This window comes from Mustela putorius, unplaced genomic scaffold, assembly GCF_011764305.1.
Source record: "Mustela putorius furo isolate JIRA1106 unplaced genomic scaffold, ASM1176430v1.1 tig00000765_pilon_pilon_pilon, whole genome shotgun sequence".
Classification (NCBI taxonomy): domain Eukaryota; kingdom Metazoa; phylum Chordata; class Mammalia; order Carnivora; family Mustelidae; genus Mustela; species Mustela putorius.
The window spans coordinates 3,507,747-3,527,475 of NW_025421470.1; the positions used below are offsets into that span (position 1 = coordinate 3,507,747).

The 19,729-nt window shown below is 61.4% G+C and overlaps 1 protein-coding gene across 1 annotated transcript in view; it reads right to left on the minus strand.

Annotated features, from left to right (window-relative positions):
* UMODL1 (uromodulin like 1) overlaps positions 1–19,729 on the minus strand; it is a 57,600-nt gene that overhangs the window by 25,895 nt on the left and 11,976 nt on the right. Inside the window, exons 5-10 of the mRNA XM_004762202.3 lie at positions 18,733–18,919; positions 16,780–16,920; positions 7,847–8,101; positions 5,496–5,608; positions 3,955–4,174; positions 15–146 (exon numbers count right to left, since the gene is read on the minus strand). Of these exons, the coding sequence (XP_004762259.1) occupies positions 15–146; positions 3,955–4,174; positions 5,496–5,608; positions 7,847–8,101; positions 16,780–16,920; positions 18,733–18,919 (1,048 nt within the window). The remainder of the gene's footprint in view (positions 1–14; positions 147–3,954; positions 4,175–5,495; positions 5,609–7,846; positions 8,102–16,779; positions 16,921–18,732; positions 18,920–19,729) is intronic.

Consider the following 19,729-nt stretch of genomic DNA (forward strand, 5'->3'; position numbering starts at 1 on the left):
GGGCAGGGGCGCACCCTCGCAGGCCCGGCCGGCGCGGGAGGGGTCGGCGTCCCTGGCCGTCGGGCACCGACAGGTGTAGGAGCCCTCCAGGTTGATGCACTGGGCGGCGGGGGAGCAGTCATGTCCCTCTGCACACTCGTCCCAATCTGCTGGGCGGGCGGAAGAGAATCAGGAGCCGGTGAGAAATGGCCGGGGGCTACTCGGAAAACAGAACAGCAACGGGGCAGAGTTCTTCCCAAGCGGCGAACAGTCTGAGGGATGAAGACGGGAGTCGGGGCGTGCCCTTGGCATCCGGCGGCCTCGGGAGGCAGGCCCTGGGCAGAGCCGTCCCCAGAAGCCTGTCCCTGACCCAAGACAGCCCACCTGCCTGTGCCAACCCTCACTGCTGGCTGGCTGGTTCACGGGCAACGATTAGGGACTCTTGGTTCCTTTTGGAGCAATTAGCACCCAAAAGTGTGAATATAGTCCTCTCTTGTTTATTCTTTGTCCCCAGGCCCCCAAGGAGGGACACTTGTCCTTCTCCGTGACGCACCAACACCCCAACACTTAGCAAAGAAAAGAGACGGAGCGCGCAGGAGTCTGGTCAAGTGTAAAGTGGACTTTGAACGACACAGATAGGAATGGCCCTCGAACACCTCCTCCCCGGTCTGGGACATTGAGAATCCCAAAGGCCCCATGTCCCTGGGAACCCTTCTGAGCTGAGCAAGGAAGAGGGCTAGGTAAGCACGTCCACGCCCGCCCCCACCCCCACCCCCTGCCGCTGACCAGGGCCGCCCATCCCCCTACGCACTTGTTCACGCACCACCGCCCAGGAATTTCCAACCCGCGCGGCCGCCAGGACCAGCATCAGGCAAACCCTGAGACTAGGCTCACGGGGCGCCACTCCCTTCCTTCTCCTGCCGTCTCCAGTCCCCTCTTCCGGTCCCCCGGGGGACTGCCACCCCCACTCTCGTAAGGCAACACGAGATGGTCTCCTGCGTTTTGACACTGATTGACGAGGGGCTACGTGGAATATGTGGGATAAACCTTAAGGAATAAGTATCTCCAGCTCAGGGGACGGCGTTCCCACACCCCAGGGTCCATCGTTCAGGTCACTGCCTGTCCCACGTGCCCCAGGGGAGCAGGTGGCGGGGAACAGAGTCACCTCGGCTGGTGGAGCAGGCTGGTCAACCCCCAGGGTGGGCTGGGTGGCCCGTGCACGCACCCTTCTGTACCGGGTCCCCCCAAAGCTGTAGGTGGAAGTGCCCGACCCGTGCTGGGTGAGCCAGAGGAGCCCGGACTTGGCCTGGACTAAAGTCAAGACCCGGCACAAGGTCAGCTTTGCTCAGAGAAAACTGCCTTCACGCGCCATCCACTCTGGTTGTGGTTCTCAGTTTTGCTTCATGCGATCCTCATGGAAGCTCACAGAAACAGTTCCCCGAGACCAGCAGACACCGCAGCTGATGCGACAGCCCCCCCCCATGCTCCACCCCTGCCCAGGGCTCCTTCACAGACCTGTCTCCCCGGAGCCCTGCCCCCCGCCAGCCTGCAGGCAGCTCCAGCAGGTTCCGGGATGGAGCCCAGGCTGACCGGGCGGCAGGGACCCAAGGAGACCACAGGTCCCACGGCCCAGACCGGAGCTCCCACCGCTGAACACCTGGTGGCTATTTCAGTCGGGGTGATTCACCGAGCCTTGGCTCCCCGGCACGCAGCCAGCGGGCAAGCCCAGGGTCCAGCTGGGACGGCTTTGCTGGGTCCTGCATGAAAGCCCAAGGCCTGGTGGTTCTGGAGCTCAGAGGGAGGAGGCGGGTCTGCGGTGAGAGCTGCCAGCTGGCATCGGCTCCTTCTGGACGTGCCCACCGAGGACTCGGGCAGGGGCCCGCGCGTGGGGCCCTGCTCTGCTCCCGCCAGCCCTGCTGCGGGGGAGGGTGGGCGGTCTCCCAGAGGGTGCGGTTCCCAGGAGCGGGTGCGGTTCCTAGGAGCGGGTGCGGCTCAGTGAGAGACACGCCCTCCTGGAGCAAGACCAAGGACACGTGGCCGCCCAGTGACTCCCCCCACAACAGATGGGCCTTGGGGAGAAGCTGAGGTCATGACAACGTGACCCCCCATGCTGCTGGGACGTGTTGACTCATGGCAGGCGAGAGCCCCAGTCACCAGGAATTCTCCGCGGCCGCCAACAACAGCATTTCTGTGCAAGCCACAGAGAAGGCGCTTTCTGGCCTGTGGCTCAGCGCTCCCGCCAGCAGCTTTGAGTGCTTCTCTCTAGGCCCCTGCCTGCGGGGCTGGGGCGCTCCTGGGAAGGACCCGGGTCTGGGCTACAGGCCAGAGCGGGGGGCTGTGCCTGCCAGCCCTGGTGACAGCGGCCAGCGGTCACTGGGTCAGAAGACCCTGCCTGGGGTCTGGCATCCCCCCGCCCCTCTCACTGGGCAGAAGAGGGGTCCCGGCTCTCGAGGGCCTCCCACAACGGCTCCTCAGCAAACAGCCCACCATGGGGCAGGGAGCCTGCTGGGTGAGAGCCTGGGGGGGCTCCTAACTGTGGAGAGGCTTCCGGAACCTCACAGGGACACAGAACATGACCTGCTAACAACCCTAGAGCATGAGTGACAAAGGTGCCTCCTCTCCCCCTGCGTCACTTCTCAGACCCCGCAAGCCTCCAGATGGGCTGGAAACCCCTGATCCGGGACCATCTCAGATCCTTACCTTAATTTTATCTGCAAAGACCCTCTTCCAAACAGTCTGAGGTTTTAGATGGACGTTTCTTTTGGGGGCTACCACTCAACACACTGGCTAAGATCCGGTGTCACCCAGTGCCTGATGCACAGGGACAGGGCGGGGAAACAGCACGTAGGGACTGGCTGGGTCACCCAGAGATGGCTGGAGCCTGGTCTCAGGGGGGTCCTGGGGGTGCCCGCTGAGGACCCACCCACAGAGCGTCCCTATGCCTCCCTGCACACCGTCCCTGAGCCCAGGTAAGCAGGCCCCCCCTGTGCAGGGGACCGCTGGCTTCTCCGTCCCTGAGAGTGAGTGACAGAGCGACCCCCAGGCTAAGCGGGCAGGGGTCTTCCAGGCTGACTTCAGATGTGACCGTCCCACGTCCTTCCTTCCCGGCATCCGCGGGCCGGGGGGAGGTTGGAACAGCAAGCCAGAAGGTGACCAGGCTCGAAGGAGAGGGCAGCTCCTTCTCGGACCCCCGGGGCCCCAGGCAGGCTGCCGGGGTTCTGGCTGCGCAGAGTTTCATCCCCGGGTTTGAGTGGCAAGAACTTCCTTACATGTCAGCAGGCTCTCTGTGTCTGCGTCTCTCTCTGTCTCTTTCTCACTCTCTGTCTCTCTGTCTCTGTCTCTCTCCATATCTCTGTCACTCTGTCTCTCTGTCTCTGTCTCTTTCCATGCCTCCATCTCTATCTCTCTGACTCTGTCTCTGTCTATCTCTATCTCACTATCTCTCTGTCTCTGCCTCTCTCTATGTCTCTGTCTGTCTCTGTCTCTCTCCATATCTCTGTCTCTCCCTGTCCATATCTCTGTTTCTCCCTTGTCTACCTCTATCTCTGACTCTCTCCTCCCCGTCTCCGCCCACCCTCCTGTCTCTGCCCTGATCTGTGACTTCCCGCCTCAAGGCAACATCAAGTAAAATTACATAACATTTGGGGCAAGGAACCAGACGTCTGCATGAGCCGGTGGCGTGGGGGGGGGGGGGGGCTGGGCCCTGACACAGAGTCAGCCCCCAGTGCCCGTCCCCTCCAGGGTCCTCTGGGTCCGTCCCACCTTGCGTTCCGGGCCATCTGCGGGAGCGAGCTCCCCGGGCGCTGGGGTCCCTCCCCCACCCAGAGCAAGGAGGTGTGGGACGTGGGCAGGCTTCCGGATCCCGTGCAGGAACGCGGAATAAGGAGACGAGTTTGTGCACTTGATCAACGTTTTACAATAAACGTGCACCTGAAAGAATGTGGCTGGGCCAGGCCTGGGTGTGGAGGGACCGACCTTGCACGCATGTCCCCTGCGGGTCGATCTGGAACACCGCGCTGGCCAGCAGAGGTGGGAGCATGGGGACGAGCGTGGAGACTCCCACGGGGAACTCGGGGTCCTGGACCGTCAGCCTGAGCGTCACCAGCACGCTTCCGGCCCGGAGAGAGACGACCCGCAGCCTCAGCTTCCCTCTCCTGTGCAGGTCGGACAGCGCCGGCGGGAGGGAGTTTTCAAGCTGGCCAAGAAGAGACGACAGGTGTCTCCATCAGCGTCCTCCCGTGGGACCGATGGCCAGGTCACAGAATCTGTTCCCTTCGCGACCAACATGAGGTGTCCAGCCACCAGCCTCTTGGGGGCCAACAGAGATGCCCTGGCTCCCCGCACCCCAGTCAGGCCTCCCCCGGGACAGCCGGGCTGGGCCAGGTCAGGCTTTGTGAGAATCCATGGTGGGTTCCCCACCACAGAGCAGGAGATGCACAGTCCCCTCTGTGTGCCCGGAAATCAGTGCGCAGGTAACGTGTGTGAGCCAGACCGACAGTGAGCGGCTTCTTGGAGCTGCCTCCGCTTACTGGCTGGGTCCCCGGGGAGACGCGTGGGCAAGCAGGTGCCCAGTGCGGAAGGCCAGCCTTGCCCTGCCCCCACACCATGCCTGTGCATGAGGTAGGATCACCAGGTGAAAGCGGACAGAAACCCGCTTTCCGTCTGCCCCACAGCCCCACAGACGTGTGTCTGGCCAGCAGAGGTGCTAACATCCAAAGTGTCCTTCCAAGACGCTCATGGGGTTAACGGCCTCCAGAGAGAGAGCAAAGAGCAGATGGCATCACGTCGGCCGCCGCAAAGATAGTGTCTCGTTCTGGGGCAACAGTTAGGCAGATTTTCCTTCAGCCTTTTACGAGATTCAGTTTCCCTGAGCTCGGGGTTCCTCGGCTGTGACGCAGACCCACGTGTGCGCCCCATCCCCACACCCCTCCACGCCAGCCCGGTGGGACTTGCGGGGCAGCGGGAGCTGTCGCCAGCATGACAGCTCCCGCTGCCCGCCCTGCTGGGGGGATAGAGTCCTCGGTGTCTGACCCCAGAACCCCGACAGGAGCCGACTAACTTGTCAGTTTGCGGAAGGATAAACTCTCAGACCATCCTAGAGTTCTCGGCAGCGCGGCAAGGCCCTCTGCTCCCTAATTGGCCCGTCACCCAAGGGTAGACGGCATTGGCCACTGGCCTGGTGCTCCCGGCCTGCGTGCCGCTGTCCCCGGGGAGGCACAGGGAGGGACAGAGGCCGCGGTTCCTGGTGAATGCCTCCAGCCCCGGGAGACAGATCGACACCCAGGGCCCCCGGAGGGAAGGCACACACCAGCAAGGGCCCATGTGAACCAAAGCATGGCTCCAACGGCGGCTGCCCCAAACCCAGATCCAGTGCCCGTGGCAGGGAGCGCCCCGGGAATTAGTGCGGGGTCTGGACTGCGGCGGCGCAGGCACCGAGAAGGGGCCCCGGAGCTGGAGCGGGCGGGCGTCTCGCTCGGACGCCCCCACGGGGCCCCGCGTCTGCGTTCCGGCTTTACCTCGCTGAGCAGCTGTCGAGAGAAGTCCCGGTACTCGGGGCCGCTACGGCTGCGCAGCTCGTCCGTCGCGGTGCGGTTTAGGACCCTGACGGTGACCCGGAAGATGCGGGCGTCTGTAACAGCAGGAGCACACACGAGCCGGTGATGCGCCGTCCCACGCTGGGCGGTCCCTGTCCCCCAGAAAGGCTCTTCTTCCGCGGGGGCGTTGGTTATGTCCTCCATGACAGACGGAGGCAGGAGTCCTACACGGGGAGCCGTGGTGGGGGACACGGAAGGACGGAGCCGCCCGACATGCGCCACTTCTCAGTCAGAGCAGGCACGGGCAGAACAGGAGCCGCTGTCCTCCGCCAGCGGGACCGGCATTCAGCCACCATGGGGGGGGGCTCTGAAGGTCCCTCCTGCCAGCCGTCACCCCACCTTCCCGCCCCGTTCACACGCACGGCCAGCCAGGCCCTCACGCCGGACCCCACCTAGGCCCTCGGTGACCAATGCACCCCATTCACCTAGAACTTTCCAGGGGTGTGCACCGGAAGTCCCACCTGGGGAACCTACTCTGTCCCCGCAAACCATCGGGGCAGTCACCTTGCGAGGGAGCCTCCCTTCGTTTGGACATAAGCAAAGCTGGAAACTACGGCGGGACGGGGGACACGTGTCTCTTTCATCACCAGAGTGAGACCCACATCCACGGCAGGTCCCGCCGCGTCTCTGCTTCTCCAACAACCAAATAGCCGCTCCCCCCAGACGAGCAAGCCCGGGCCGGAGGCGCAGTTTATCCCCACGGTGTTGCACGCCTCGACCGGTCACGGAAATGTCACCAGCTTGTGTACCGTGTGTTTCTAGCTCAGGTCAGCCGGAGTCCCTGTGATGTCAGCCTCGACCCTGCCCACAACACGCAGCACCTGGAAGGGCATGTCCGCCTGTGCCCGGGAGACCTGGGTTCTCTGCGAGGCTCTGTGCGCACTGCGGCCATCATGCCCACCGTCTCCCAAGCCGGCCGGCTCCTAGCCTGGCCGAATTAATGCGCTAGAGAGCCTTGAGAGTGAACCAAGCTCCTTAGAAGGGCTGTGTGCCCACCACGGCATTTTGACAATACAGAGAAGGAGAAGAAAACCAAGGCTGGGAGAGAAGGGGCTGGCATCTCGGAGTCTTCTGGAACTTTCCTGACGGCACGGGTGGGTCAGTTCCCAGGGCACATCCTGCTGGACATGAAGTTGCTCCATACGTTGTCCTGAGAGGAGCTGGTGAGGGAGCAGGGGACAGGGGACAGTGGCGCGCCGGGGCCGGGGAGCCCTGCGGTGCGCCCTCATTCCTGGGATGACCTAGGGAGCAGAGTACTCCCTCCGCGTACTCCCCGCAGCACGTGGATGAGGGAATGAGCAGATGGGGTGCTCCCTGCCCCGAAATCAGAAACCTCAAATACCACGGTTTGCGTGTTCCCTGCCTGGGGCTGGAGGGGCGTCCGCTGGGTGCCCGTGCTATGCGCTGTGACAATTTAGCAAGAGTCAGCCCCCAGACCAGCTCACAAAGGATACAAGGTCATGTCCTCAAAGCCCTGCTAGTTCCATCCCTCTCTTATTCACTGCTACGGGCATTGGCACTCGTCTCTACGAGAGCCACACCCACAGGGTCTCCCACGCGGTGCTTTCTGTGCACTGTCCCCGGACCAGCATGTCTGGGAGCCCCACCATTCCCAGCCAGCGGCCAGCCTAGGGCAGCACCCCCAGTGCTGGACCTGACCCAGACTCAGAGCCCCCTCGGCCACACCAGCCGCCCTCTGCGGAACCGAATCCCCAGTTCCCACCTGTAACGTGTTCGTTTGGGTGAAAGCAGGCTGCCTTGCGGACCCTCTAGTGGGGACAGCGTTAGCTTGTCGGGTGCGTCACGTGGGAGAGGAAACGGGTCCGAGAGGATTTCGCGTGACACTCGCTCTGGTTTGGGGACTCAGTCCCGGGAACTCGGTGTCACGAAAGCTCTTTCAGGCCATGAAGATCGCTGCCACTTTTGCTTTATTACACTTTTTCCTCTGTGCTCTCTGATTGCTTTCTACGTCCTTCTAACCAGAAGGTGGGCTCCCCACGGTCCCGCGTCTGCTCAGGTGTGAGAGTGAGACCCCGGGGACAGGACGAGATGTAGGGACACAAGGGGAGCCACGGGGAGCACAGACAGGCGCCACGGCCCCGCCCCGAGGACGTGGAGCCCCCACAGCCCCACCAGGAAGGCGACGCCAGGCCGGCCCCTGTCCTGCCCTGGGAACCGGGTGAAGGAGGTGTGAGTCTCGCGGCCGACAGGACGAAGGCGGGACCAGGCGAAGATGCACAGGTACCGAGTTGAGCGCGTGCGACGGCGCTTACCTGTTCTGACGGCCAGCGTGGCGGTGACATTGGCCCCGCACGCCTGGTAGCCGGTCTTCACCGTGTACAGCTCTCCGGCCTCCAGTCCGGCCACCTGCAGGGTCCTCCCCGCGGTCCTGGCGCTCCAGACGAGCTCCTCCCCCTTGAAAACCCGCACGTGGAAAGGGCGGCGCCGGGTAGAATTGAAACTCCAAGACACCCGAAAGCTGCTGCTGGTGACATTGAGGATGGCGTAGTCCCGGATGGGAGGGCAGCCTGTGAAACACGGAGCAAGCGAGATCAGCGCGCCAACCCAAAATTCACAAGGGAAAAGGGAAACTACGACCAAACACTTCGGCACAGCAGGGGAGACTGTCCACAAGGTGAGGCTCCAGTGCCGATCACACATCTGAGAAGGGCCAATATCCAAGACGCAGGAAGAACTCCTACAATCCAATAGCAAGAAAACAAAAAACCCTACACAATCCAATTAAAATACGGGCCGAGGATCCGAACAGATCTTTCTCCAAAGAAGACATCCGGATGGCTGACAGACACACGGAAAGGTGCTCACCGTCCCTGGTCTTCAGGGAGATGCAGATCAAAACCACAGTGAGAACCCGCCTCGCATCCGTCCGCACAGCTAAAATCAAAGCCACCAGCGTTAAGACACTGGCCAGACGTGGACAGAGGGGAACCTCCCGCGCCGTTGGTGGGAAGGCAGCACAGAGACCCTGGAAACGGTGAGAAGGGTCCTCAGAACTTTAAAAATCGGATGGCTGTAGGGTCCTGCGGTCCTTCTGCCCGGTGTAGCCGCAGGGCCGGAGAGCCCTCTCTCGGGCATACACCTGCACGGCGTGGATCCTCCCAGCCTTCAGAGGGACACCTGCCGCCGCCCGCCTCTGGGCCCTGGGGACACCGGCTCTGGACTTCTGTCCCCAGAGCTGGGACAGGGCCGGGTGCTGTGGTTTCCAGCACCCGGCCTGTGCTGCTCTGTCACCGCCTTGCAGGAACTGAGCTCTTCCTCCGAGAGCCGTCAAGGTCTCCACTGGCAGGACCGTGCCACATGCCGGGAGATGTGATGGCGCTGCCCACCAGCCGCCTTTCAGCACTGGCAGGCCGGTCCCGCCTCTGTGCCCCGGAGGAATCGTCCTCCGCCTCCTTCCCTCCGTCTTCCCTCCGACATGGATTTTCGTCCTTCGGTCGCAGGACACCTTCCCATGGCCCGCTCGTTTTCTGACTTCCTCTTAAAATGTGGCCCCAGAAAATAATGCTCAATTCTCGGCCCTGCGTGATCCGAGAGAACCTGAGGCCTCCCCCGTCTGGCGGCCATCAGACCCAGGCCCTGATGTTTGCCGCGGCGTGTCCACGGGTCTGGGTCCTTGTTTCTTCCGGGCGACCTTGACCCGTCTCTGGAGCCCCTGGGGATCCTGCCTTTCCCGTGATCTCCCAGGGCAGCCTCTCCTCTCTTCCCTCAGGCCCATCAGCTGGACACCTGAAGCTTGTAAAGGTGGAAATGCTGAGGATTTGAGTCAAGATTCTGAGCATCCCACGGTCAGAGCCCTGACGGCCTGTGAGGAGCACTGGCACGGGAGAACCGCTGCTTCTCTCCGGCCCTGGCTGCCTCTCCTGCCGGCAGCCCTGCCCTCGCCAAGCCCCGGCTTCAGGAGACATTTCTTCATGGAGCCGAGTAGCTATGAGGCTCCCGCTGGGAAGGAGACCGTGTGGGAGGGAGTGCGGGTGACCTTGAACACAGTTCCACCTGATCCTGAAAACAGACCGTGTTCCCGGAATGGCAGGCGGGAGCCATGAGGGATTTCTGACGGGTTTTTCTTTGTGCAAGGATCCAGCTGCCCTGCGTGTCGTCAATTGGATGACTAATTTCCCAAGAAAAGCAGCTGAAACTTGTGCCGCGTTTTCCACGGGTCCGTACCTCCAGCTCCTGGCGGCGCACTGCTCAGTCACACTGGCCTCTAAATGGAAACCGTACGCTGCCGCCCATCGCCGCTGGGATTCACTGACACTCGGAGCTGGAGACTGCGTTCGTCTTTTCTGCCTGTTAGAGAAGACGTCGGGGGGTGCGGCTTCTCCCCATGATGTTTTGCTCCCGAGTGTCCTTCATCTCGAAGGAAACTTGCAACGCAGGACGTCAAGTGACTCGGCACAGTGTGGCTGGCAACGCTCCTAACGGTAATGGGAGTCTGATGAGTCTGATGTTATCTCGGATCGCGAGCCAGAGCACTGTCGGTTACTGTACTCCGCCTTCTCGGCTCGCTGACTGCTCAGCACGCTCGCGCGAGGCCGCGGTGCCGGAGAGGAAGGACGGCCTGCGGGCTTCTGTGGAAAGCTTGTGGGCACGCTTGCGCAGAGAGGGTAGTGCTAATGCCGAAGAGGGCTGTGTTGCCAGGAGTGGGGCAGGTGCTGCTCTTTAACACCCAAGAACCCTTGGAACAGCCGCCATCCCTCCTGCCTTTCCGTTCATTGACAACAAATGTTGGTTGAGCGCCTGCTGTTTACTAAGTACAGAGACTCACTGGCCGTGACCAGGAGACAAGCTTCCTCCCTCCGTGAAGCTTCATCTGCTGTGAGATGGAACATTCCAGGAGGAGAAGGACTGACCCTGGGCACCCCCACTCCTCACGTGGTGCTGGGGACCAGCCCGCCTCCCCGCATCAGCTCGTGGCCTCTGCCCCTTCCCCCAGCAGAGCAGGAGGAGTCAGTGACAGGAAACTTAAATCATCACGTCAGTCAGGCTCTGCAACAGCGAAGACAAAACCCCATCGCCCTAGAGAGCTGGTCAGATCCTGGTCCTACACACGGGTGGGGGAGGAACGGGCATGGCCACTGGCCACACATACCCTGTCACAACTGTCCCCGCAAGAAGCACCATCGTGGCCCACAGACAACCCAGGATCAGAGCAGGGCCCTCCCGCCAGAGCGCGCTAGGAAAGGCGGCCTGGGGACCCCGTCGTCTGTTAGAGCCGGCTCAGAGACCTCATACCAACAATTACCTTCTCTCAGCGGGCCTTTCTCCTCATCTTCAGGCTAAATGAGGTGAGACCGTAAATCACTTATTAAAAAGCCTGGGGAGAGTTAAGTGCTAAGTAGCTCTCCTCTGTTATGAACAAAGGGAGGGTCCTCACTGTTCTGTCCCTTAAAAAGGGGTTGTGAATTAAGTGACTCATTCAGACTCCACGATTACAATGTGCTCCGAAACAACGTTAATGAAAGTTGCAGTTCTTGCGGCAGAATGTTGGAAGCAGGCTAAACGCACCCCCTGAAGGGAAACAGCAACAGGCCTCATATCACGGCTGTAGAAGCTGTGGTCCCCCTCATCCACGGGGGAGGCATCTCAAGGCGGCGGGTGCCTGAGCCGGGGATAGAAACGCACTGTCTTCTAGACCACGTGCTGGCCTATCTACATTCCTATGATGGGATTCAACTTACACACCAGGCCCGGGAAGAGAATAGCATGAGTGGCGCGACATGAAAGCGGGATTCTAGCCGCAGGCTGCCAGGAAGGCTGCCTGGGTGGATGCGCTCGCTCTTGCTCTCAAGCGGTCTCACCGCCCTGCGTGCGCCCTTCTTGTGATGACAGGACACGACAAAATGCCCGTGGGAACGAGGTGAACGGGGGTGAGACACACAGATGTTATGACCTGGGGTTAGGCTGCCGTTGACCTTCAGACCATACTGTTGACCTTCGGACCATACTGTTCACCTTCGGACCATACTGTTCACCTTCGGACCATAGGGCCACAGAGGACCATGGGCAAATGACCGTGGAAAGCAAAACTGCATATAAGGGGGACCGCTCTGTTGCTCAACCACCAAAAATCCTAAGGACGATGACGAGGTGGCTTCCCGGAAAACGTTATATGACGTGATGGGGAGCGAAGAACGCAGGATACAAGACTGTGTCGACGGCAGGATTTCAAGAGCGTAAAAAACTGGGCAGGGAGCAAGGGAAATAAACCCGGGGTGCTGGGCCACCAGGACGGGCCCCTACCTTCCACTGTTGGTGTCGGTTGTTAAAGTAATAAACCAGGTTCCAGAACGACCGAGTTTCCACAGCCGCGCGGAGTGGGCTGTCTCGGCCCCTCGTCCGTGTCATCGGAGAGAAGGTCTCGGCCATCACAAGGGGCAGCCCTGACCTGCAGCCTTCTCTCCTGCAAGCCCGGCCTGTAGTTCGTGCCCCGTTGTCCTGGGGAGGCCCGTCCCCACCACACCGCCAGCCGCTGCTCCCAGGACCTCCCCCTGCAGGCCCCCTGCCTCGGGTCCTGCCCCAGCCTCATTAGAGCGGGGTCCGCTGCCGCACATGAAAGCAGAGCCCACAGGACGGGGCTCCAAGCCCCAGCTGTACCCTCACGGGGAGAACATCCGTGGCCGCTCAGGCCCGGCTCCTTCTCCATCTTTGCTCCTCCATCACTAGGGTCTAACCTCGAGGTCACCATGTGGCTCGGATGGCGAACAGGGCCTTGGCCGTCATGGGGCCATGACCACCCTGGTCTCCGCGGAGCCAGCGCCCTTGCAGAGCCTTCCCGGCTCCTGGGGGGACTTCTGCTCTCCCTCCTCTGCTACGGTGAGTCACTAAGTAGGTAGAGAGACGTCGTCTTTGCTGCGGGGCACATCGCCGTGTAAAACTCCCAGATTCGTCACTGAGGAAAGAGAGAAGGATCCAGGGTCTGCCATGAGCCCCCTGGTCTGTTCTCCGCCCAGCACCCGAACACAGGGGCGTCAGGTCATCTAGTCCGCTGCGGGGTGCCCTCCACGGTCCTGCCTTCCTCAGAGGACAGTCCCCGAAAGTCCCGCTTGCTGCGCTCCGCCACGAAGCCCGCAGAAACAGGAAGAGCAGGATGGCACCTACGGCGTGCGACCAGTCCTGCCAAGCTCAGGTCCAGTCTCAGTCTGAATCGGATGGTACTTCTGCATTAGGGGTTCTTGGTTTTTCTTTTTTTTTTTAGTTTATTCAAATCCAATTAGCCAACATGTAGGGCATCGGTAGTTTCAGAGGCAGAAGTCAGCGACTCATCTGCTGCACGCAACACCCCGTGTCCATCACATCATGGGCCCTCCTTAATGTCCATCGCTGAGTTAGGGGTTCTTAACCCGGATGAGGATCATAAGCAGACGTCGGGGTTCCAACGTAGAGGAGAGAAAGAATCTTAATTCTCGCTTGCCTCTACCTAGAACGTAGCCTTTCCCTCGATCGTGAGCTTGGTGCCCGCAGGAACCCCAGAGTCTCATACCATGGGACAGTGTGGTCTCCCCGAGCATCCCCTGTGCTCCTCGCTCCCACGGCTGAACCCCATGATTCAATCAACATGCGAAGACACGCCTAGCCTACAAGTCCATTTGGGCTCCCCCTGAGTCAAGGACTCTCAAGCAGGTGCTTCGGGAAACCTGGGCAGTGAAGGGGGGACACAGGGAAAGGAAGGTGGCCAGGAAGGGTCTTCCATGACGTCGGGGCCCGAGCAGGCGAGTGCACCTGGTTCCCTCAGGAATCTCTGGGACCTGAGGGCGCACGCCTGCCGCCTTCCCCGAAGGCTTCTGCTGGGGAGACAGAGCAGCCGAGTCCAGCAACGGATGGTTGACTGAATGGATGGGGGGAACAGCATGCTTTGAGACAGCTGAGTCACCATCTGGGGGTTTGAGATCTCAACAGCCTGTCTCGGTGCTGTCAGTCTGCTCTGGCGTCCCGTGTCTTTGATGCGCTTGGGAACATTTTAGGAAGGAGTCCACTGGCTTCATCGACGCACAGGGATCCGGGTGCCACCAAAGGAAGAGCCAACTGTGGCTTAGAAAATCCATAGGAGGGTGCCTGGGTGGCTCAGTGGGTTAAGCCTCTGCCTTCGGCTCAGGTCATGATCTCAGGGTCCTGGGATCGAGCCCCGCATCGGGCTCTCTGCTCTGTGGGGAGCCTGCTTCCTTCTCTCTCTCTCTCTCTCTGCCTCTCTGCCTACTTGTGATCTCTCTCTGTTGAATAAATAAATAAAATCTTTAAAAAAAAAAAATCCAGAGGATGGGGTCCTGGAGGCCAGCAGATCCCAGCTCATGGGAAACTCAGCCGGGGGAGGGGATGCCGCGTCCTCCAGCCATTACGAGGAGAAACGAGAGGTGGAGGGAAACCCCCACGTTGCGATTGGAACAAACCATCCGAGAGTCCTGATGGTGACGGGGCAGGGAGAGAGTTCCACAGACTGGATGTTTGAGGAGATTAAGGAGCTGTGGTGTGGGGTTAAGGGAAGATCTGATCTGGTATTGGGGTTGTTTTGTTTTGTTTTGTTTTTAATCTCTCTCTCTCATCTCCTAGAGATACACCGTGGAGGACGACCGACGGAGTGATACGTTGAAGGAGGTTCGGAATCATGAGGCTGGGGGCAGGCAGCGGACAGGGACAGAGCGGGGAGGAGGGTCTCGAGGGTCAGCGGACGCTCGTGACGCTCCTCTCTGGGCTTCTCTTTGTCCACAGGTTTCCAGAATAAAGACATGAATCTCCATGGTCTTATCACTCTGGGCAGGGCGGGTCCTGCCTGGCCCCGTCCCCGTCCCCTCCACCTGCTGGTTCCTGGACTCCATCAGGCACGCGCCGCCGCTGGGGCCTGACCTCGCTCTGAGCACGCGTTTCCCGAAGCTGCCGTAACAAATGAGCACACACGTGCTGCTTAAAACAGGAGAGATTCACTCTTACTGCTCTGGAGCTCGGAAGTCGAAGAGGCAGGCGTGGGCCGTGCTGGGCTCCTGCTGGAGACTCCGGGGGAGAAGCCAGACCTGCCCTTCACCGTCCCCGCGGCCAGCGGTCCCTTCACCTTCAAAGCCGCGTGCAGCCCCTGTGCTCCTTCCACTTCCCTTGACCGCCCCCTCTCCCTGCTTCTGAGCCTCCGCCCCCCCCCCACATAATCCACCACCGACCCCCAGCCCGAGACCCTCAGTGCCTTCTGCGGTGAGAGGGGCAGCCACAGGCCCTGGGTCCGCACGCCGGCGGCTTTGGAGCGTGTTAGCACAATCCTGCCCCCCACACTCAGGCCCGACTTCACTCTGGTCTCTGCCCAAAGGTCGCCCTGTCCAGGGGCCTGCCCTGGCCACCACACCTGAGACCACAGCCCCGGGCCCCACCCCTCCCGTCACTCTCCGTTGCCGACCACGGCCCCACACTTGGTATTTGTCCACATCTCTGCCGTCTGCCTCACTGAAATGGGAGCCAAGGGAGCCAGGGCTCTTGGACGCTGAAGAAACCATCAGGACAGCACCTGCCGCAGCGCAGACACTCACTGAGTGTGTTGTATACGCAGTGGACGGTTGGGTGGATGGGAGGAAGGATCTAGAACGCACGGATGAACGAATGAGTAGATGCATGCATGAGTGGATGAATAACCAGCCGAGGAGGAACACGACCGTCACCACTCCCTCCCCACGCGCTGGCGGTGCCGTGGCTGGTCTCCCCCTCACCGTCCCACAGACAGCCCTGCAGCCCACGGGCACCGGCCTGCCCGGAGCCGCACACCCGAGCAGCCGCGGGGGACCGTCATCCCCGCTGGGGACGGCCTGCAGGGAGAGGAGAAGACACTCCAAGGGCAGCCTCCTGCAGGACGGAAGGCCGGACCCGGTCCCGCGGCTGCCCAAATTAGCCAGGGTCTCTCCTCCCCAGCACACACACGTGCTTGGACATCTCCGGCCTTTTCCAAGGCCCTCCTGAGAGCCACGCCTCCTCCACGTCTGCTCGTTTCTCTGAGCCTCTCTGGGCACCCGTCCGTGAGGGATGGTTCCCTCTGGACTGTTGGAGGCTCTTTCCTGCCGTGCTTCCTGCCTCGCCCTGGCCGTGGGTCAGCGCCTCATCCCGCACAGACTCCGGGCCAAGGCCCCCTTCCCCCTCGGAGCGCCAGCCCCGGGCGTGGAGCCTGGCTTCGCTGCCGTCTCCTCCAATGACTATCATCAAGGACAACGCTTGATGGACAACGTCCCCCCAGAAATCACCACGTATTCGCGGCTCAACCAGAATGCGGGCCAAGCCGCCCTATCCCGCTCCCTCTCCTGCTTCCAGCTAATCAGGCAGTCCCGAGGGCTCCTCACCCACCGATGCCTCGATTCACCCCTCCACACCGCCTTCCGCCCCCCAGACGCCAGGGCTGACCGACGCCACGGCACCTTCCACACGCAGCCGCGTCTCACTAGAAGCCCGGTGATGGCAGAAGCCAATCACACGCACCCAGAACTGATACGCCCGTCACGTCCCCTGACCCGCCTGGGCCAGAGCTAGACCCGTGCTTGTCAGGGTCGTCTAGGTTGACCCTGCGGTCACAGGACAGTCAAGGTCACACCTGTGGTCTCTGTGCAAGTATCAGTCATGTCCCCTTCACTCTCGGAAGGGTCCCGATGTAAGCAGCAAGCAAGAGAGGAATCTTCCTGGCCTGCCACGCCTGGAAGTGTCTGGTGTGTTCTCTTCTGAGTTTCCTGGAGCAAAGGTTGTGACCTACTTGCATGTGTTTCTTTCTTTCTTTCTTTCTTTTTTAAGATTTTATGTATTTATTTGAGAGAGAGAGAGAGAGAGAGAGCACAAGCAGGATGAGAGGCAGGCAGAATGAGAGGGAGAAGCAGGCTTCCCGCTGAGCAGACAGCAGACATGGGGCTCGATCCCGGGACCCTGGGATCATGACCTGAGCTGGAGGCAGAGGCTTAACCGACTGAGCCACCCAGGTGCCCCTTTGCACGTGTTTCTATCACCAGCATCCAGCGTGGTGGCCGGCACATAAGCAAACATCACCAGCTCTGAGGAACGCAGGACGAGCCCACTACGGGATCCAGGATGCTGGAAAGAACTAAATGACTCTCCTTGGAACACAAGCCGGTCATTCCCTCTCTGCAAGACGGGAGGGTGTCTGTGGGCTGCGGCCCAGTTAGCCTGAGCAGATTCCCTTGGCCATGCCTCCCCGAGCCGGGAGGGCCCGGTCGCTCACCTCCGCACGTGCGGTCCAGCTTCTGGGGACCCGAGGCCGGTGGCTCAGGGTGACAGGTGCATGGGGACGAGCCCTCCGCGCCCAAACAGTGGTCCTTCCCGGAGCAGGCGCTGAGGTCATCGATGAAGCATTCGTCGACATCTGTTGACAAGAGGAGTAGGTGAGACACTTGTCACAGCCCTTGTCACACCACGTGTCACAGCCCGAACCACCTCGTCATTCGCCTTAACCTCCAGACGGGCATCACACGGGCTGAAGAAGTGGCGTGGGCAGCGGTCTCAGAGTAACTGCCGGAGCCCTGTCTTAAAGAGCCCTGGGGCCCGCCAGGCGCCTTCATCCACGCGGGTGGCCCACGTCTCAGGCCACAGGCAGCCCCGGGGGCGGGGGTCAGGTGGAGCTGCCGCCACCAGCGAGTCTGGAGGGTCCTGAAGTGATGGGGTCTGAAACTCCTGCCCAGGAGTAAACCTCGTGGCCAGGTAGTTCTCCAGACCCGAAGGAGAACAGAGCCGCCCCTGCGGACCGGAAGAGGCCCGTCACCCTCCCCAACAGCTGGACGCTCCGGCAGAGCACGGGCCGGGTCAAGGCTGCTCCACGACCCGGATAAAGCGAGGCCACGTCCCAGTTCTATCCCAGCCAGACGGGACACACAGATGCCGAGTCACCCGCCAACCACCCCCCACTGGCTTTCCGCTTTACCGCTGGTGGCTTTTCTTTGAGCTGCCGGTCCCCTCCTCCCCGACAAGACGTGCTGAGACACCCAGTCTCGGCTCTGTGCCTGCTCTCTGAGAGGCTCCAACCTAGAGCCAAGCCCCACTCCCTCGGACCTCCCCCAGCTGTCCCCTAGTAGACTCCCAACACCGCTACGAGAGGGCCCAGGCGCCCCTGCAGGAAACTCTCCTGCCGCCTCGGTGGGTAAACCCGGTTTGCTCTCTGCCGGTGCCTTCCCTTATGGGCGCAGCTCAGTCGGGTCTCGAAGAACATTTTGGAGTAAAATGCAATCGCTGGAGTTTTCCCTGGGCTCCAGACCCCACACCCCCCCTTACATGTGACCTTCATGTCACAGAAGCCCCACCAGCAAGAGAAGCCGGCCCCCCTCAGCCCCGGGAGCGGCAGGGGCATCTGGCTCCCGCCTTAGGCAAGAATGCTCCACGGGCCCAGCCCTCCGCTCACACACTGTCCACGGCCGCTCAGCGCAAGGGCAGCGCCGAGCCGTGGAGACCGAGGCTATGGGGCCCACAGCCAAAACCCCGTCCTGTGTGGCCCTTTCCAAAAAAAGTTTGCTGACCCCTGACAAAGAGGAGGGCTAGATAACTCCTTCCAGAAAGGAGACCAGCTCTGGGGGTTTACCACGCTCCGTGTTGTGCGGTTCTACTGAACGGGCCTCCCAGGACCAAGGATGTCCTTGGTGAAGCTGGGGGACAGCAAGAGGTCAGGCAAGCGCCCCAAGAATGGAAGCAATAGCCGTGACCTAGTTGTTCAGGGACCTGCAGAGGAAGGGGAAATCCGGGGCGGGTCGGCGTGGAGGGGACCCGGAGGTGGGAGCCAAGGGAAGCCCAGTGTGGGTGCAAAACCCTTCTCGGGGCGCCTGGGTGGCTCCGTCGGGGAAGCGTCTGACTCTTGGTTTGGGCTCAGGTCATGATCTCAGGGTTGTGGGACTGAGCCCCTTGTCGGGCTCCCTGCTCAGAGGAGAGTCGGCTTAAAGACCCCCCTCTCCCTCTGCGCCCAACCCCGCTGGTGCTCACTCTCTCTCTAATAAATAAATAAATCTTAAAAAAAGAAAAAAAAAACCCTCTCAAATCTTCACCTTGGAGCTCAGAGTTTCAGTTTGGTTTGGGCCCGAATGAGCTGCGTACAGGTCAGACCCTGCTCGTCCTGCAGGGCCCACCCCCCCCCGCCCCCACTCCCCCCACCCCCCACCCCCCCACCGCGGAGAGGACGGAGGGGAAGCGGCACCTTGCGCCTGGATGTCAATCACTTCATAGACGCGCTTCACGACCTCGTCCAGCATCTCGGAGACCCGGGCCGCAGGCACCGGCCGTGGCAGGCCCAGGAGCAGCTGTGACACCGTGAGGGAGGTGTCCCCGCGGGCTGACTGCAGGTGGTGGACAGCGGGACGCAGCGGCTGCAAGGCACTGGTGACCTGGGAGGCCAGAGCCAGAGCATCACTCGAGGACGGGCGCCCATCCGACAGACAGGGAGACTGAGGCCCGGAGAAGCACGCACAGGTGCGCACACACGCACGTGCACACACGCACACACGCACACACGAGTGCACGCCATTCTGCTCCTCGGGAAAGACCCTCTGCCTTGTGCCTCTGTTGGTCATCATCCCAGTAAAAGTCCTACGACCCGGACCATGAACGCTTCTGCAAACACAGTCATGGGTTGAATTCCGGTCCCTTCAAAAAATCCGGTGTTGAAGTCCCAACCCCCAGAACCTCGGGACGGGACCTTGTTTGGAAATAGAGTCATTGCAGGTGTCGTCAGTTATCGGGCGGTCGTTGGGGTGGACCTCTGTCCAGGACGACTCGTGTCCTGCCACAAAGAAGAACCCCAGCCACAGACAGAGACCCCACATGCCCAGGAACGGGGCCCAGGACAGACCTTCCCTCGCAGCCCTCGGCGGGAGGCCACCCTGGCCACTCCACGCTTCTAGATGGTCTCCACAACGTTTGGGAGGAAGGTGGGTGGTATGAGCTCCCCGCCAGCAGCACTCTGTACGGCTGCCCCTGGAAAACCCCCAGCCCACCCTCACCCCGAGGGAGATGTGGAATCAGAACCAGGTTTGGGGGGCACTAGAACCCGTCTCCCCCGGGGAGACCCGACACCCCCTTCTCCTGGTGGGGGGGACGCGGAGACACAGCGCACCCCTGGCTCCAGCTTCGTGGGAATCCTGGAGTCGGGGCACCCAGCGCCAGCCAAAGTGGGAGCCCATGGGAGGCAGGACCCC